The sequence below is a fragment of the Phyllostomus hastatus genome, unplaced genomic scaffold, assembly GCF_019186645.2.
Source record: "Phyllostomus hastatus isolate PE091 unplaced genomic scaffold, TTU_PhHast_1.1 phas_contig_1, whole genome shotgun sequence".
Classification (NCBI taxonomy): Eukaryota; Metazoa; Chordata; class Mammalia; order Chiroptera; family Phyllostomidae; genus Phyllostomus; species Phyllostomus hastatus.
In genome coordinates, this window is record NW_025333498.1 from 33,922,970 (window position 1) to 33,937,645 (window position 14,676).

Genomic DNA, 14,676 nt, shown 5'->3' on the forward strand with positions numbered 1-14,676 from the left:
CTGAGGGTAGAAGCTGGGATTGGTCATTAGTATCCTCCGTCATGGGGGAAAATAATCCTTAGGTCAGAAAAGGATGAGTTAGCAGAGAGGCCACCAAATGGCTCAGGAGGTGAGGAGGAGCCACAAGGATACAGAGCTGAGCAGGAGATTTCACATTTTTTTTTCTACCAGGTGCTTAAGAAAAGTAAAACAAGGTTAAGTTATGGGTCTATCAAGATCTGAAGGAGACACCGCTGGTTTGTTAGGTTAACCTGGTTAGCCCTTGAAATGCAAGGCTCTGCTCCTGGACAAGAGGAACCTAGAAGAACACAGCACAAAGAAAGTAGGGACAACATGGAGTGCAGCCCCCATGGTTACAGAAAGCCAAGAGGGACGTTTTAGGTGTAAAACATAATATCTAGACAATGTCCTTTACTCTTACTGATTGTTATAGTAAAAGTTTGGAAAAACCAATGAGGTATTCATGATGTTTACAAATCAGTGAGCTTCCAAATCATGCATGCAGAATAGAATATTTTAGGTGTTTTCTTCAGAATAAAATTATGAAACTAGATAATGTTAGAACATCCCTCTCTCTCTCCTGTCTTTCCACCTTCTTTTCTTCCTTCTTTCTTTTCACTTAGCAAGCACAATGAGGTTTTATTATTTTCCCCTTGATTCTGTATGTGAATAGGATTGCAGGGAAATCACTGCTCTCTGGCATGGGCAGCCTCATCCATCCTCCCCTCCTAACCCCGACGGGCTGTCCTCCAGGATTGTGGCACCAGAATCAAGGAGTTGATTCATAGTATTCTAAAAATATTGTTCATATAATATTAAACATTAACTTTTCTAGTTTAAGTAATTTTTTATAAAACAGAAAGATAAAAATAGATAAAATTATTTTAGAATAAAAAATAATAAATTCTTTAGAATTATGCACTTTTTAATGTTTCTATTATTATATATATTTTTGGTATCAAAATTGCACAGGGATCACAATATTTTATTACTGCTAAGAGATATCCATAGGCACTTAATTATTTATTTAAATAATCTACAAAATGGAACATAAGCATAAAATATCAAAATTGCTTATCTATTTGAAATGCTAACAATTTTTTAAAACGACAACATATAGCAAAAGAAAACTAAATTGGTATACCTTAATTCTACAAAAGTGTATAAAAATTTAAATTTGTAGCAAAAGAACAATTATACCACTTAGTAATGCTTACAATATTTAAAATGTGTAATTCCCTATGCACAATCTACTTTTATAAATGTTAAAGAACTGTGTGTAAAGCATATATCTAAAACATTTTTGAAATTATTTTCTTTTATTTGTGGCTGCATTGACCAAGCAAATCCAAACACCCCCAAAAAATGTTATCGAGTCCCCTTTTTCTGCTTGTGCTATTTTTAGCTGAAAGTACAACTGAAACCAAGCAACAGTTTATGCTCATTTTTACACCAAATTAAATGCATGATAAAAACCTCATTTTTAATCATTATAGATACAGCCTTCATCATACAATTCCCTAACCTCATTCTAACTCATTAGAAACAGAACAGGAAGTGATTTGTTCTCTCTAGCCAACAACAAAAACAAAAGGATAGCTTTATGGAATGATGAAATGAGGATCACAGAAGTGATCTTATCTTAAAATGTAGTTAACAAAAAAGCTGCCCTGCATCACTAGCATTTCAGAAGGTCTTTTTAAACAAATACAGTGAAAACTGCCTTTAGAATTTATTGAACAATATGAAGCAAAAGTTGGACACAGATTTACACAAACTATTTAAAACACGTTGCTGGTGTTCATTCAACACCTTAAATCCACACAATAGCTTATATTTAATAGCAGTTTGAACATGATGTAGTCACACCAGATATGCTCATGTGTTCTACAGAAGAGATTCCCTTCCTCTATTCCCTATGTTGACATATTGGAGAAAAATTGTGGGTAGCAGCTAAATCCTGAAACACAAGCTGCCTTAAGACATAATTGAATTTCTGCTCCCCATCGGAATTGGAAATTTACTCAAGATCTGAAGATATCAGCTATGCAGAAAGACAGCTTGTGGATGATGACACATACTTTAAGGTTTCGCATTTCTTAAATTCTTTCTATTTGTTAAGTTAGCATACTTGCTAAGTTAAAAAAGCATACAAGTTTGGCTTCCTCTGATACTAGATGTAGCATCTGTAAATGAGATGCAAGTGACATGGTTGTGATCAGGTAATATCATCAATTCTCAAGTGATAAAACAGCGTGGGTAGTACCAATCTTTTGAGGTTATTTGAACTAATTTGTACTATGCTCTCAACCTCTCACCAAATAAAAATAAAAAAGGGTCATCATTCCTGTTGTTATATTTCTCTCCCCCACCTTTCTCTCTCCTCTCTTCACCTCCCCCAACCCCCGTTTATTAAGTTTTTCTAAGCACCATGGAAAAATTGAATTCATGGCCTGTGTGTGTGAGAGTCTCAGAGTTCCACAGGGCAGTGTAGAAATCTCTGCTGATTACCCAGCAGCCTTTTAAGCTGAATAACCTAGAACCTACACAGTGTTCACGATAACAGACGATCCAATTCTCAGTGTAAGCTGTGAGCCAATTTTACTTTTAACTTGAATACAATCATAAGGAAATGGAAGTGACGGGAGAGTATGCTCTTTGTTTACTGCTGAAAAGGCTTTGCTTCTCCAGAACACTGTTTTCCAATAATGCCACAGTGTTGTGTAATAGGGCTGTTTCCTGTTAGTTTCTTTATTTTTGCTGCAGGTCTTTATTTATTGCCTGTGGTAGTATTTTATAGAACTAACTATTTATGTATGAAAGATACTGAGAAGTTAAATTTCCAAAGTTAATTATCTGTAAAGAAGAGAAGTTAATGTTTCTAAAGAATCAATGTACTTATTACAAAATGCTTAATAAAGACATTACTTTCAAGATTGTGCCCTTTCTATTACATTTTTGAGTGCTTTGCAGTTGAAGATGGTATTAGGCTATAGTATTAACAATGATGAGTCCTAACATCAGAGCTGACAGCTTTACGACCTTTGGGCAAGCCTAAATACACATCTGGGTCCCAGTCTTATTCCCTATAAACAGAGAAACTGCGAATAAATCACCTGTAGGTTCTTCTTAAGTTTCTACAGTTGTTCATAGATTTGCACATAGTTGTTCATTAGAAAATAAATTTTGTGATGGCTCCTGTGAAACCACAAAAATACATATGATTTTTCATAAAATGACACATCTTCCCTCTAACAGTAAAAATCTTATTTATGCCATTAGATGGTCATTAAATACAACCAAAAACTAAAAATTACTTTTTATCTTAATGAAGCAACTTAGGTAATGTAGCAGCATGTTTATAAAATGTTGTGTTTCATTTCCATAAGGAAGGATATTCTATCACAGAGAAGGAACTACAGCCCATACTTTCATTTGAAGAGCATGAGGAAAAAAATTATCATTTGGAGATAGTTATGTACATCCTGTCTAAATATATTACTAGGCTTTATTTTAAAATTTAAAATATTGTGCAAAAAAGGTATGATACAGTATCACTTAGCAAATTTAACACACATTTTTTCAGTTAATTCAAAAATAATTGAAGAAAACTTACTATGTGCCAATGACTCTACTAGATACTGAAGGTAATGCAGTGAAAAACACTGAAAAGTCCTGCCTCCTGTGGGTCCTGCATTCCTCAGTGTGTGATGGTGGTGTTGGGGGTGGGGACATGGAAGGGCAGACAAAAAATAAAGAAGCAAGTTTACACTTTGTCAGAGAATGTACAGGGCATAATGAGGGCAGGAGGGGAAGGTTTGCCTTCCTGATGAGATAAAATTTGAGTAAAGACCTAAAGAAAGGGAGTGGGAGAGCTCTGTGGGGCAAAGGGAACAAAAACCTAGGACAGAAACTTGCTCATCAGCCACAGTGGAATAAATGCTCAGAAACGTGTGTGTGTGATTGTGCCCATAGTGTTGTCATTCCTGAAACAGACTGTATTAGAGTTCTTGTGTGTTTCAGCTTTTAAAGATTAAGGACAAATGTGCAGGGACATTTTCCCATAATTTAGCCAGGGCAAGAAGAAAAAGGGAGAAAAGGAGAGTCCTCGGTTGACTTGTGAGTCCACTATCAATTTAAGGCAGTGGTTTGCTAGCTCTTGGGTGTCACAGCTTCCTTTATAATTTTGCTGTAAACAGTGGATTCTCTACTTAAAACAAATGCCTTTCACAAACTTCTGCTTATAATTCTAAGGCATTCAGGGATACCTAAAGACCTCAAAGTGAGGCATGTCTACACTTTAAGAAGTGAACCTGAAATGCTCCAGGTTGTAGAATTCTTTGAGTTTTACCAGTATAAAGCCAAAAAGGAAGTAATGCTAGCAGGGAAAATCATACAAGATTCTACTGGCCTTCCTTTTCATTATAAAGCAGTGTGTGTGTGTGTGTGTGAGAGAGAGAGAGAGAGAGAGAGGTGGGGGCGGGGGGAGAGAGAGAGAGAGAGAGAGAGAGAGAGAGAGAGAGAGAGAGAGAGAGAGAGAGAGAGAGAGAGAGAGGAGTTCATTTTTAAGAAAACGGTCAGAGCTTTTTAAGAAAAAATGAGAGTCAAAGACATGGCATCTACTTTACATGATGCTTCTTACATTTCTTCCCCTAGATTTCTCTTAGTTGTTAAATTTATTTATTAATGAATAAAATACATATGTAGAGTGAATTGAAAGGCATTGTAAATGGTATGAAATACTAAAAGGTATTAGCTCAATTCCCACTGATAAACTTTTCTTCCCTTATGTGTCTTTTGCTCATGTATTTTGAACACAAAGGGTTTTAGGATGGAGAAAGAACATGTGAAGCTAGCCTAATTATGACTGTGTTCCTCGAGCCATAGTTTATGGCAAATGATATTGAGCAGTTTATTTAAAAGTTTCATGGATATGTATTGAGTTCATTTCTCTGATGATGAAAATGTTAGCTATTCTAGCATAGCAATAAAAGTCTGATAGCAATGCATTATTTTCAATATGTAAAATAAAATATTAATAGATACCTAACTAAATGCTTTAAATGCAGGATCATTAAAAGTCAGGGCTTATACCCTCCACCTTTTGCCTACAATGTTGTACAGCATAAGTGATGAGTCACAGTCTAGAGTGAAGAGAACAGGGGCTGTATAAGACAAAGATGGTGCTTAAGGATTGATTTTCTGACATCAATGCTGGAACCAGTATGATTGACATCAACTCTGGAACCAATATGATTGTTAAACACTCGACCTGCGTTAGGACCACTTACGACCTGAACAGAGTCTTTAGAAGGATTCAATCACTGCAGTTTGGCTCCAATCGTCTTGCTCCCCTCAACGCCTGCTTGTTTCTTTTGATTTCATGTCCTTTAAATTGACTTTTCAAATTCCCCACCTCTTTTTTTGTTTGTTTAAATGTGATGTTTTTAGAACTCTGTAAATCAACATCCGGTTTAATTTTTTCTGGTGCAAAACTTGGAACTAATTTTGTGTGATGAATTCACTGTTCCGAGATAATTCAATGTGTGACCCGCTGTCCACATGGATACTCAACATGTTTGCAGAAAGGTCCAGCAGAAGCAGAGTGAGTTTATAAAATGATACTTTTTCATAATGAAGATATTTTATAAGGCATTTACATTGTCTCTCTTTCAATCACTATGAAAATAAAAAATAAAAATACCCCTCCCCAACAATCCTGTTGACATAAGGACAATACAGATTGTTTTTTAAAGCAAACACTTTGTTTTGTTTTTTAAGTTTTTCAGATGTTTAATAACACTTTGCTGTTATTTATATTTTATGTGCTTTTGATCAGATACAAATTCTTGTAAGGAAATACGCAAACGTTCCTAAAAATGAATTATAAACAACTGTGTTTTAGAATACTAAAAGGATTTTAAAACTTTCAATTCAGCAAAGTTAATATTTTTCCTTAATTGAAATAATGGAAAAACAAAAGTGTAGACACTTTGATGGCTTGGGGGAAACGGTATTCACGCCCCCAAAGTCATGTTTCTCAGCAGCCACTGTTGGGACCTGCTTCCGCTGCAGTCCTGCATGGTAGGTACCATTTTGTCTTCTTCAGAAGGTTCGTCCAGACATTGGTTGCTGTTAACATGTCTCAAGGTGAGTCTCTGTAAAAGATAACCAATAATCAGTACAACATATTTTATCTCTAACTTCACTAGTACATCAGATTAAATCAGTTCTTTAAAAGAAACTTCATCGGTTTTTTTAGTATAAATACTGTAATATGTAAAAGGAACTGTGCAGGTGGCTCTAAATTAATTACTATACAACTTTCACTGTTACAATTTCATCACTGTCTAATGCACCTTTATTTGCAGATGGTTAAAGAAACTGTCCAACATATGCTATGCATTGCCAAGAATTTGGGATCCTTTGAAGAAAGCCCATTTGTGAGCTCTGAATTCAGTCAAGGGCTGTAAATATTAACAAGCTTTCACAAAAGCCTGGTTTACTTAGACATGCGTTATTCAGTAACCATTCAGTAAACAGGCAACGAGATGTCACAGCTGTGACCCAAATGGAAAAAACTACTAGAGATGCTCCCATTTCCAAATACTAAATAAGCCATAGTGTCTGTGACAGAATTCATTGAGAACAGTGATTATCATAGCAAAGATCTCTTACTTGATATTATGCTCACCATAATTTAGTTTGCATTTCCAAGAATCTTTGAAAAATCAATATCAAATAAAAACAGGGATGTGATAGTCATATATTTTTAAATGTATATCTATTTTATTTTCTTCATAACAATATTCATTAGAAAGCATTATCTCAGTACCCAAATTCTGAAGTACAATTCCAAAAATTTCATGTTAACGGGTCATTACACATCTTGTCTTTTGAGTTCATATTTACAGTTTGAAGTTATATATTTTTTACTTTATAGGTATACATTTTAAGTCCACATGCTTTATACTAATGTATGCACATCGATTATGCACATTTTTGCTCAGTTTCAAGGCCAGTGCCTAGAATCATACTACATAAAAAAAAACCTTCCCAAACAGAAGTGTTTAAATGCATAGGAAATGATTTGCAAGTATATCTTGAAATAAGCACACCATTTTTATTTTGAATCACCAAAATTAAAGGCAGACAATTTTGGGAGATCTCATGATATTATAATTGAAAGTTGAATGAAAAAATGCAGTGAGAATGCAATAAACTGGTAGAGAAGTGCTGCCTAGACAATTGTAATGTTTTTGATTAGGCGTGCAAACACCCTGAACTGCACTGTCCTGAGAAAAGATGGAGGGGAGAACAGACTTGTGGAGGAGAATGCTTAATGGACAACAAGCAGGAAATTAAAAGAGCAATGTTGTCAGATGTGAAGATACAAGAATGGGGCCTTTGTTGTTACTCTTTCATTACACAGCAGCAAGCTATTTATACTAAGAAATGGAGGGAAAAAAATGGCCAAAGATAGGCAAAAAGGTAGTTGACTTATACTTATGATCCCAGACATTATGTCGTTGGCTGATGAATCAATAGCCAACTTGAAAAAAATTAAAAACAAAAACAAATTTTTTTCTAGAAAGTTCTAATTAAAATCAACAAAATATTTGTCATTTTTGTTACATACCTGAGGTCCTTTGTATACATATGTCTTTTTTCAAAAAAGCTACTTACCCTTGCTTGCTTCTGATATATCCTTTTTTAAAACATGTATATGACTTTAAAGATCAAATTGAATGTGCTGTCAATAACTTAAACAGGAATACTTTTTAAATATTAGTGTTGTTCTTTCTAAAAATGTATAAATATTTCCTTCTATGGAATTCATTAATAGTCCAAAGACACAACTACAAAGATAACAACCAATCAACCAAAACTCTCTCATTTTTAATGCTGGACTGTTTTTACCTATTTTAGGATAACACAGCCCTAAGTATAAATTCCTATGATTTCCACTCCCCACTCACTGGTTGTGAAAACTTGGGCAAGTTATGAAATTATTCTGAGCTATCAGATTCTTTGTCAGAAAATGCTCAGTTAAAATTATTAATACTTAAAAATGCCCCTTCCTTTTCTGCTTAAAAAATTTGACCTCCAGTCTACTATCTAACTGGGATCCCTTGGCAACCTGATAAGGGGAAAATGTTAACTATATTTCCAGGCAACATTACTTATGGTAAAAATGACCTCCGATTGATAAACCATATCAGCATCAAATCAACTTCATTATAAATACCTGATAGGAAGCCAAACTGGGCTTCACTAAGTGCAAAGACTTGGAGTTTTGCATGTTGCACTGGTTTACTTGAAGCTCTGCCTATGGAGTTGTTATAGATACCCTCTCCTGTGAGGCAGAAGGCCCTTAACCAAGCTGTTTTCCAGGCTCACCTCACGTGGCTCTCATCTGCTCACACAGGGCTGTCACCCGAGGAGAAGCCTGCTCCCATAAGGCAGTATGAACTGCTTTAGGAAATGATGCAAATTCTGCTCAGAGAAACGGGTTGTTGTTTCTGTCCTAGAATTCTGTACTCGGACCTGGGAGACTACATGTTTAAGTGTGAGAAGGCCCCTTGCTGGCCACTGCATCTCCCAGGCAAGGTTGCTCTGAAATTAAACTAAGGTAATATATGAGGTATGTAAACTGCTAGAGATGCAAGTTCTCATTGTGCAAAAGGACCAAACTTTTCCAGCTTCCCAAATGCATGTTTAAAAGCCTTTGACTAAAATGTAGTTCTGATCTAAATACCACCCCTCCTCTCCTCTCCATACCTCCTTCTCAGCCTTGTCATAACCATTCCCAGCTCAATTTTATCCTCTTTAACTAGTTCATTTGATGCGGACAAACTCCCTAACATCTCTGTGTTCTCATAACAAGGTATTGGAAAATGTAACATACTTTATTTACAGGACACAAACACCTTAAGATCAAGAACTAGAACATGTTGTTAATTGTATACTTTACAAAAATCAATACCAGTTTTCTTTAAACTTAAACTGAGTTTTAAGTTTAATAAAATTTATTTATTAGAATAAAAACTCACTTCATTGATTACTGAGAAAATATTCACAAAATCATACAAGTGAGAGATAAAAGGTACAATTTCTTAGATACTTTTTTACTATATCACTTAAACCAAAAATCCTAGTCTACAATAAATTCATTTGATTTAAGTTTCAGCCTAAACAAAAAAATTCCAGAAAGGATATGTTACATCTTCACATAAGCAAAGTATATGAAGTAAAATTAATAAAATTAAATCATTTCAATGCTCCAAAAGAAACCATTTTTGGTTATGTTAATTTTCTTACTGATTTTATTGATCTCTAATGCAAAATCTATTGTCATATAGACAGGGCTGTAGTTAGCATTAGTGTAAAAACAGAGCTAAAATGCAGTAATACATTCCATCAATTATATTTATATATATATTTGAAATAAAGAAAAAACTGGAAAATACCTGTTAACTAAATATGGAATAATTACTACTGAATATAGGCACACCCCAAATTAATGAGCAGCTAAGAAGTAAAAGACAAAAATAACTACATGGAGAAACAGCACATAAAGATTTTTTTAACCACATTTAAAGAAGTTTCTAGATTTCAATAACAAAACATAAAAATACTAAACTAATATTAATAAAATCTGAAACACAAACCTCTACAAATTATTAGAGAATGTAATCAGTAGGATTCTCAAAAATATTTCTAAAAACTTCCACTCTTGTGTAGTTTCTCAGTAGCCATTTCTGCAAAGTGCTGCTGTTGCACACTTCCGCAGTGGGCTGCTGGGAGCCCTCAGCCACTTTGCTTACTGAGAGACAGGACTGGGTGTTTATGTGAAGAAGAGTTTGGGTCTGTTTGACAAAGAAAATAGTGAATAATGACAAAATCAAGTACAAAGGCAGTAATAAATCAATCATTCTCGACAACATACAATTTCTATTGGATGAGAATGGAAGGCACACATCACAATAATTGCATCCATGGAGCTGTGAGCCACATCCTTTTAGATGGCTTTAATATCAAGCGTATTTGGCAGGACTAAGTGAAGATAGAACTGGGAATAAAGAGAAGAGCCTGAGGTCAAATATGAAAAATTTGCAAGAAAAGGTTATATTCTTAGTGCCCATTCTAGTAATTAAATATTTTTTAGTGCTACATGCCAATTTGGTGAGTATGGATATTTAAAACTGTTGAGTAGTCCACAGAGTTTTTAGCCACATTCTTTGGCCTGCTCCTCCCTTTGACCTAAACTTGAGTGGATGCCAGGGGAAGATGCAGGGGATCTCTTGGTGTTAATGCTTTGCTTTACTTTTTACTCAAATTGTTTCCACCATGTTTTCACAGGGCTGACGTGGTGGTGTTAAAAGTGTTGCACATATATGCTGGCACATTCATCTAAATGTCAATTAGCAAGCTAATGAAGGAAGAAAAAGAAAAAGATTGACTCCACCGGGGCTCTTAATTTGACTTCATTCTTCAAACACAATTTGTGATTAATTTGTCTGTTTCTTGTTTTCCATCTATTTCCTCAGAAGGAGCATAGCTCCAGGGAGATGAGGGACCATGACCACCTACATCACTAAGCCCAGTGCCTGCACATAGGAGTCATTCTCTAAGTTTGTTGAGAAAACGAATCAGTGAAAGGCTAAGGCAGAAAATAAATTTTGATAAAATTAGCTACATATCTTGGGCAGCTTAATGGATACACAATCAATGGATTTTTCCATTTCAAGGACTCTCTACAGAAAAATGGTAAAGGATCTATAAAGATAAAAATGTAATACTAAAATATGAATACCATTTAACATTTTTCAAAAAAAATATATTGGTAATGGTTTGCCACAAAATATTTCTCCATGAATGACTATTAAAACATTTCATAGAGCTTTAACTCCAGGTACTTCTAAAATGTTCATGTATGCTCCAAGTGCTTCTAAGAAAAATTAGAAATCTCAAACAACCACATTGAGATAAAAATTATTTTTTATTTAAAAAAAAACAACAAAACTTTCAGTGTTTTCATTTGAGCAGTAGCATAGTTTATTTTTTCTGAGTATTCTGCCTAAAAGAGATATCAATTATTATTTTATGTTTTCTAATAATTTTTTACCATTTATATTATGCAAATTTATATAATAGAATCCACCTAATTAAATACCCTTCAGTTTATATTGTGGGCATCTTTCTTATCATTAAAATAATCTAAAAACATAGGCAATAAAAACTTCTACAGAGTAGATTTGCCAAAATCATTTACCTTTGTCATTTGGGGGCAATATCTGTCCAATTTAGAACCATTGAAAAGAAAGCTGTGATAAACATCTTTGAACATCTCTCTCCATATTTACAATAATCTCTTTAGAAATAATTCTTAGAAGTGAAATCACAAGGTCAAAAGTATGACATTTTGATACTTACTAGCAAAGTTCTAAAAATACCTATAACAATGACTTTGCAATAAAGCAGCAGCTACTATTCTTACGCTTGTTAAATGCCAGGGTAGTGCCTGGGTGCTGGCTTCACTGCACTGACACCAACGTTGTGTGTTGCCATTGAAATTATTCTGGACAGATTGCTGAGATACATAAAGAAATTGATAAAAACACACATGAAATATTTTTTATGTATTTTTTATAGTTACTTAAAATAATTTTTTCATTTTCATTGGCTTTGTACATTTCTTTTCTGCTATTTATTCAAGAACTTGCATGTTTTTATATGGGGTGTACTCTTTTCCTTAATATTTCCTCTTTGTCATATTTGTTGCAAATGCTTCTCACAACTTTAGAAGACTCAGCTTTAGAAGACTCGGTCACATCAACTCAGTTGTGAAGGCAATGTGATATCCCGGTTGACACACAGCATACTGCCAAATATCTTTCCTACAACATTCTTTAAAATATTGACAAGAAAACAGGGTAACATGAACCCTAAGCTAGTGTTGGTTTTTGTTTACATTATACCACTACTTAATTGTTCACCTGAAGTAGAAAGAATTGGTATTTTCTGGGATTTACAAAGTTTAATCATACTATATTAAAATGCATAAGAAAAAAATAAGCCCTGGCTGGCATAGCTCAGTGGATTGAGTGCGGGCTGGGAACCAAAGTGTTGCAGGTTTGATTCCCAGCTAGGGTACACGCCTGGCTTGCAGGCCGTAACCCCCAGCAACCGCACATTGATGTTTCTCTCTCTCTATCTCTCTCCCTTCCCTCTCTAAAAATAAATAAATAAAATCTTTTAAAAAATGAATTCCTCCTGCCTTTAAACATATCTGTATGTTTGCTCTCTAAGATAAGATGTGTCATGGAGTATCCCTAAACCTGCCTTTTTGAAGATAGAGTTACTACTGAATATCAACTGAAACCAGGCTAAGAAAACAATTCCAGTGACAAAAGAGAAAAACATAAATTATAAAATTAGACACACACTTGTACCTTTGTATTAAAAAACACAAAGTAAAAATTTTGCTATTTTAATGAACAAATAAAAGTGACTGCATGGTTGACTGAAAAATCAATCATACAGGTCTCAGTTTAAAAGATGTCATACTAAAAGTTTAAAATAAGACCTAAATGATAATTATTATACATACAAGTAAATAGGGTAGGATAAATTTAGACTGTGCAGGTATTTAATATTATTATTGTAAATACAATAGGATTTCCCCTATTGATCAAGTATAGAATAATATTAAAAATTAATATAATAAAGTTTCTATTCAAAATGTTAAATATCTCCTGAAAAAGTAATTTGTGCATTTGTTAGAACAGAATGAGTAGTTTAATGAACATGTATAAATGTTTAATAAACAAGAGCTAAAACTGCAGTACTAAACTATTAAATTTCCTATTCAATAAATGATTCTACAAAAGAAATTACAGCTATGAGTCAATGGGAACATGGAAAGGTAAAACTCGTCTGATATAGGCAGCCTTTTAAAAACAAATCAAACAACTGTTTCTATTAGGAACGCTACACAGGGAAATGGCTGGGTTGCCAGTTAATAGATCACTTACCTTGAAATTATATTCCCATTTACCTGCTTTCTGATAAGGTAAATAAAAAAGGTATTAAGTAAAATCTACACATTAACCTCCGTGATTTCAGTAAATACCAATCCCACATATTTTACCTACTAAAAAAAATTCCTTGCATTGTGACTCTGAAACGTTTGATATAGATGAATATTGACTTCATAACAATATTTTCTCAGTCAACTTGCTCAGTCACATGAAAAACAAGGCATTTTTAGCATCATATTTTGCTCCCTTTTTATTGTGTTGCATAGTGTTTGTTGAGCATAAGTGTTCTATTCTAAAAATAGATCATCACACTGTATGTAGCTGCCTGGATGTTCAAAAAGAACTGTGATTATGCGAATTTATTGCAGGAAAATGTAAATTTCAAATGGATTGGAACACAATTGCAATGTTCAAATACAATGTAACAAAAACCTGAATAAAATAGAATGGATGAATGACAGTCCTTTATAAAACCAGTTTTTTAAATGTTTCAGTGAGATGAAATGTAGGGTTATTTTTTCCTTTTTCCCTTAACTCTTGAGTCAGTGGGCTTTCATAGCACCAAAGTGTTCAGGTAATTTATTCAAGGGATTCTAGATCAGCTGAGGATTTTGCACATTTGCTAATGATGCTCAGTTGCCCCACAATCGAACATGTTTGGCCAGGAATAGGTGATATTGAATTAAATACATGGTTATGTTATTTAAGAAATATTTTATTAAGAAAGTAGGACATCACATTTTAAATCAAAGTTGACCAAAGACACGTATTTATTTCCAACATGCACTTCATTTTATTCTAATAAAAATAGAAGTAATTCACTATTAATTATATTATGAATATGGATACCTAAAGTCTGTAAGCAGTTAGACCCCACTGAAAATGTAGTTTTATGACTGTCTGTGTATCTAAATGGACAATGCTTATTTAAGAACATCTTTCCAATGGTCAAGGAGAAATTCTATGTGAGTAAAATTTCATACCACAAATAATTGATAGCATTTATTTCTTTCATTTATGATACCACACATTTAGCTTATCAGAACATCATAATTGAAGGCATCTAATTGTTCTGAGTTTTTCAGTGACCTCGACAGGAATGTAATATAATGGAAAAATTGCTTGAATGTTTCAGAAATCTGGAGTGTACAAACCCAGAAAAGCCATTTAAGTACTCTAAGCTTACATTTAATAATGCAAACAATACAAATAAGATATTATTATTGTTTAGCACTGTTGTTAAAATTGCATGAGAAAATTGATGAATTGTAGACACTCAGAACCTTTATTTCTTCCAATTCCCTGCCCACTCCCGACAGATAATAGTTAAAAAAATAAATAAATAAAACAAAGAAGCTAAATAGACTTCATGTTTTGAGACTTTATGACACTATTTCAATTTTTCTCTGGATATTCCCACAACTCTGTTGGTGTTTGTGACTTGTTTTTCTAAACTGAAAGGACTCTGGGAGATAAATTGATGCAATATTTCAGCTGTTCACACCGTGAGACTCATAACTGTACTGGTAACTAGCTTTCTTTGAATATGTCATTAACACTGAAATTCTGCCTCCACTCCTGGCAGTGTGATCTTTCTGCTTCAGAGTCTTCCTGATAAAGGTTCAGAGAAGAG

At 34.0% G+C, this 14,676-nt stretch overlaps 1 protein-coding gene across 5 annotated transcripts in view; it reads right to left on the reverse strand.

Moving 5' to 3' along the window:
* Positions 1 to 4,548: 4,548 nt before the first annotated feature.
* GALNT13 (polypeptide N-acetylgalactosaminyltransferase 13) overlaps positions 4,549 to 14,676 on the reverse strand; it is a 495,830-nt gene continuing 485,702 nt past the window's right edge. For 3 of the 5 annotated variants that reach the window (XM_045831772.1, XM_045831799.1, XM_045831763.1), the window contains 3 exons: positions 13,038 to 13,067; positions 9,672 to 9,869; positions 6,029 to 6,158 (listed from right to left, as the gene is read on the reverse strand). In XM_045831772.1, coding sequence (XP_045687728.1) covers positions 9,684 to 9,869; positions 13,038 to 13,067 — 216 coding nt within the window. In that variant the 3' untranslated portion in view covers positions 6,029 to 6,158; positions 9,672 to 9,683. Of the gene's footprint in view, positions 6,159 to 9,671; positions 9,870 to 13,037; positions 13,068 to 14,676 lie in introns of all 5 variants that reach the window. The other 2 variants (XM_045831781.1, XM_045831790.1) reach the window with 2 other exon arrangements.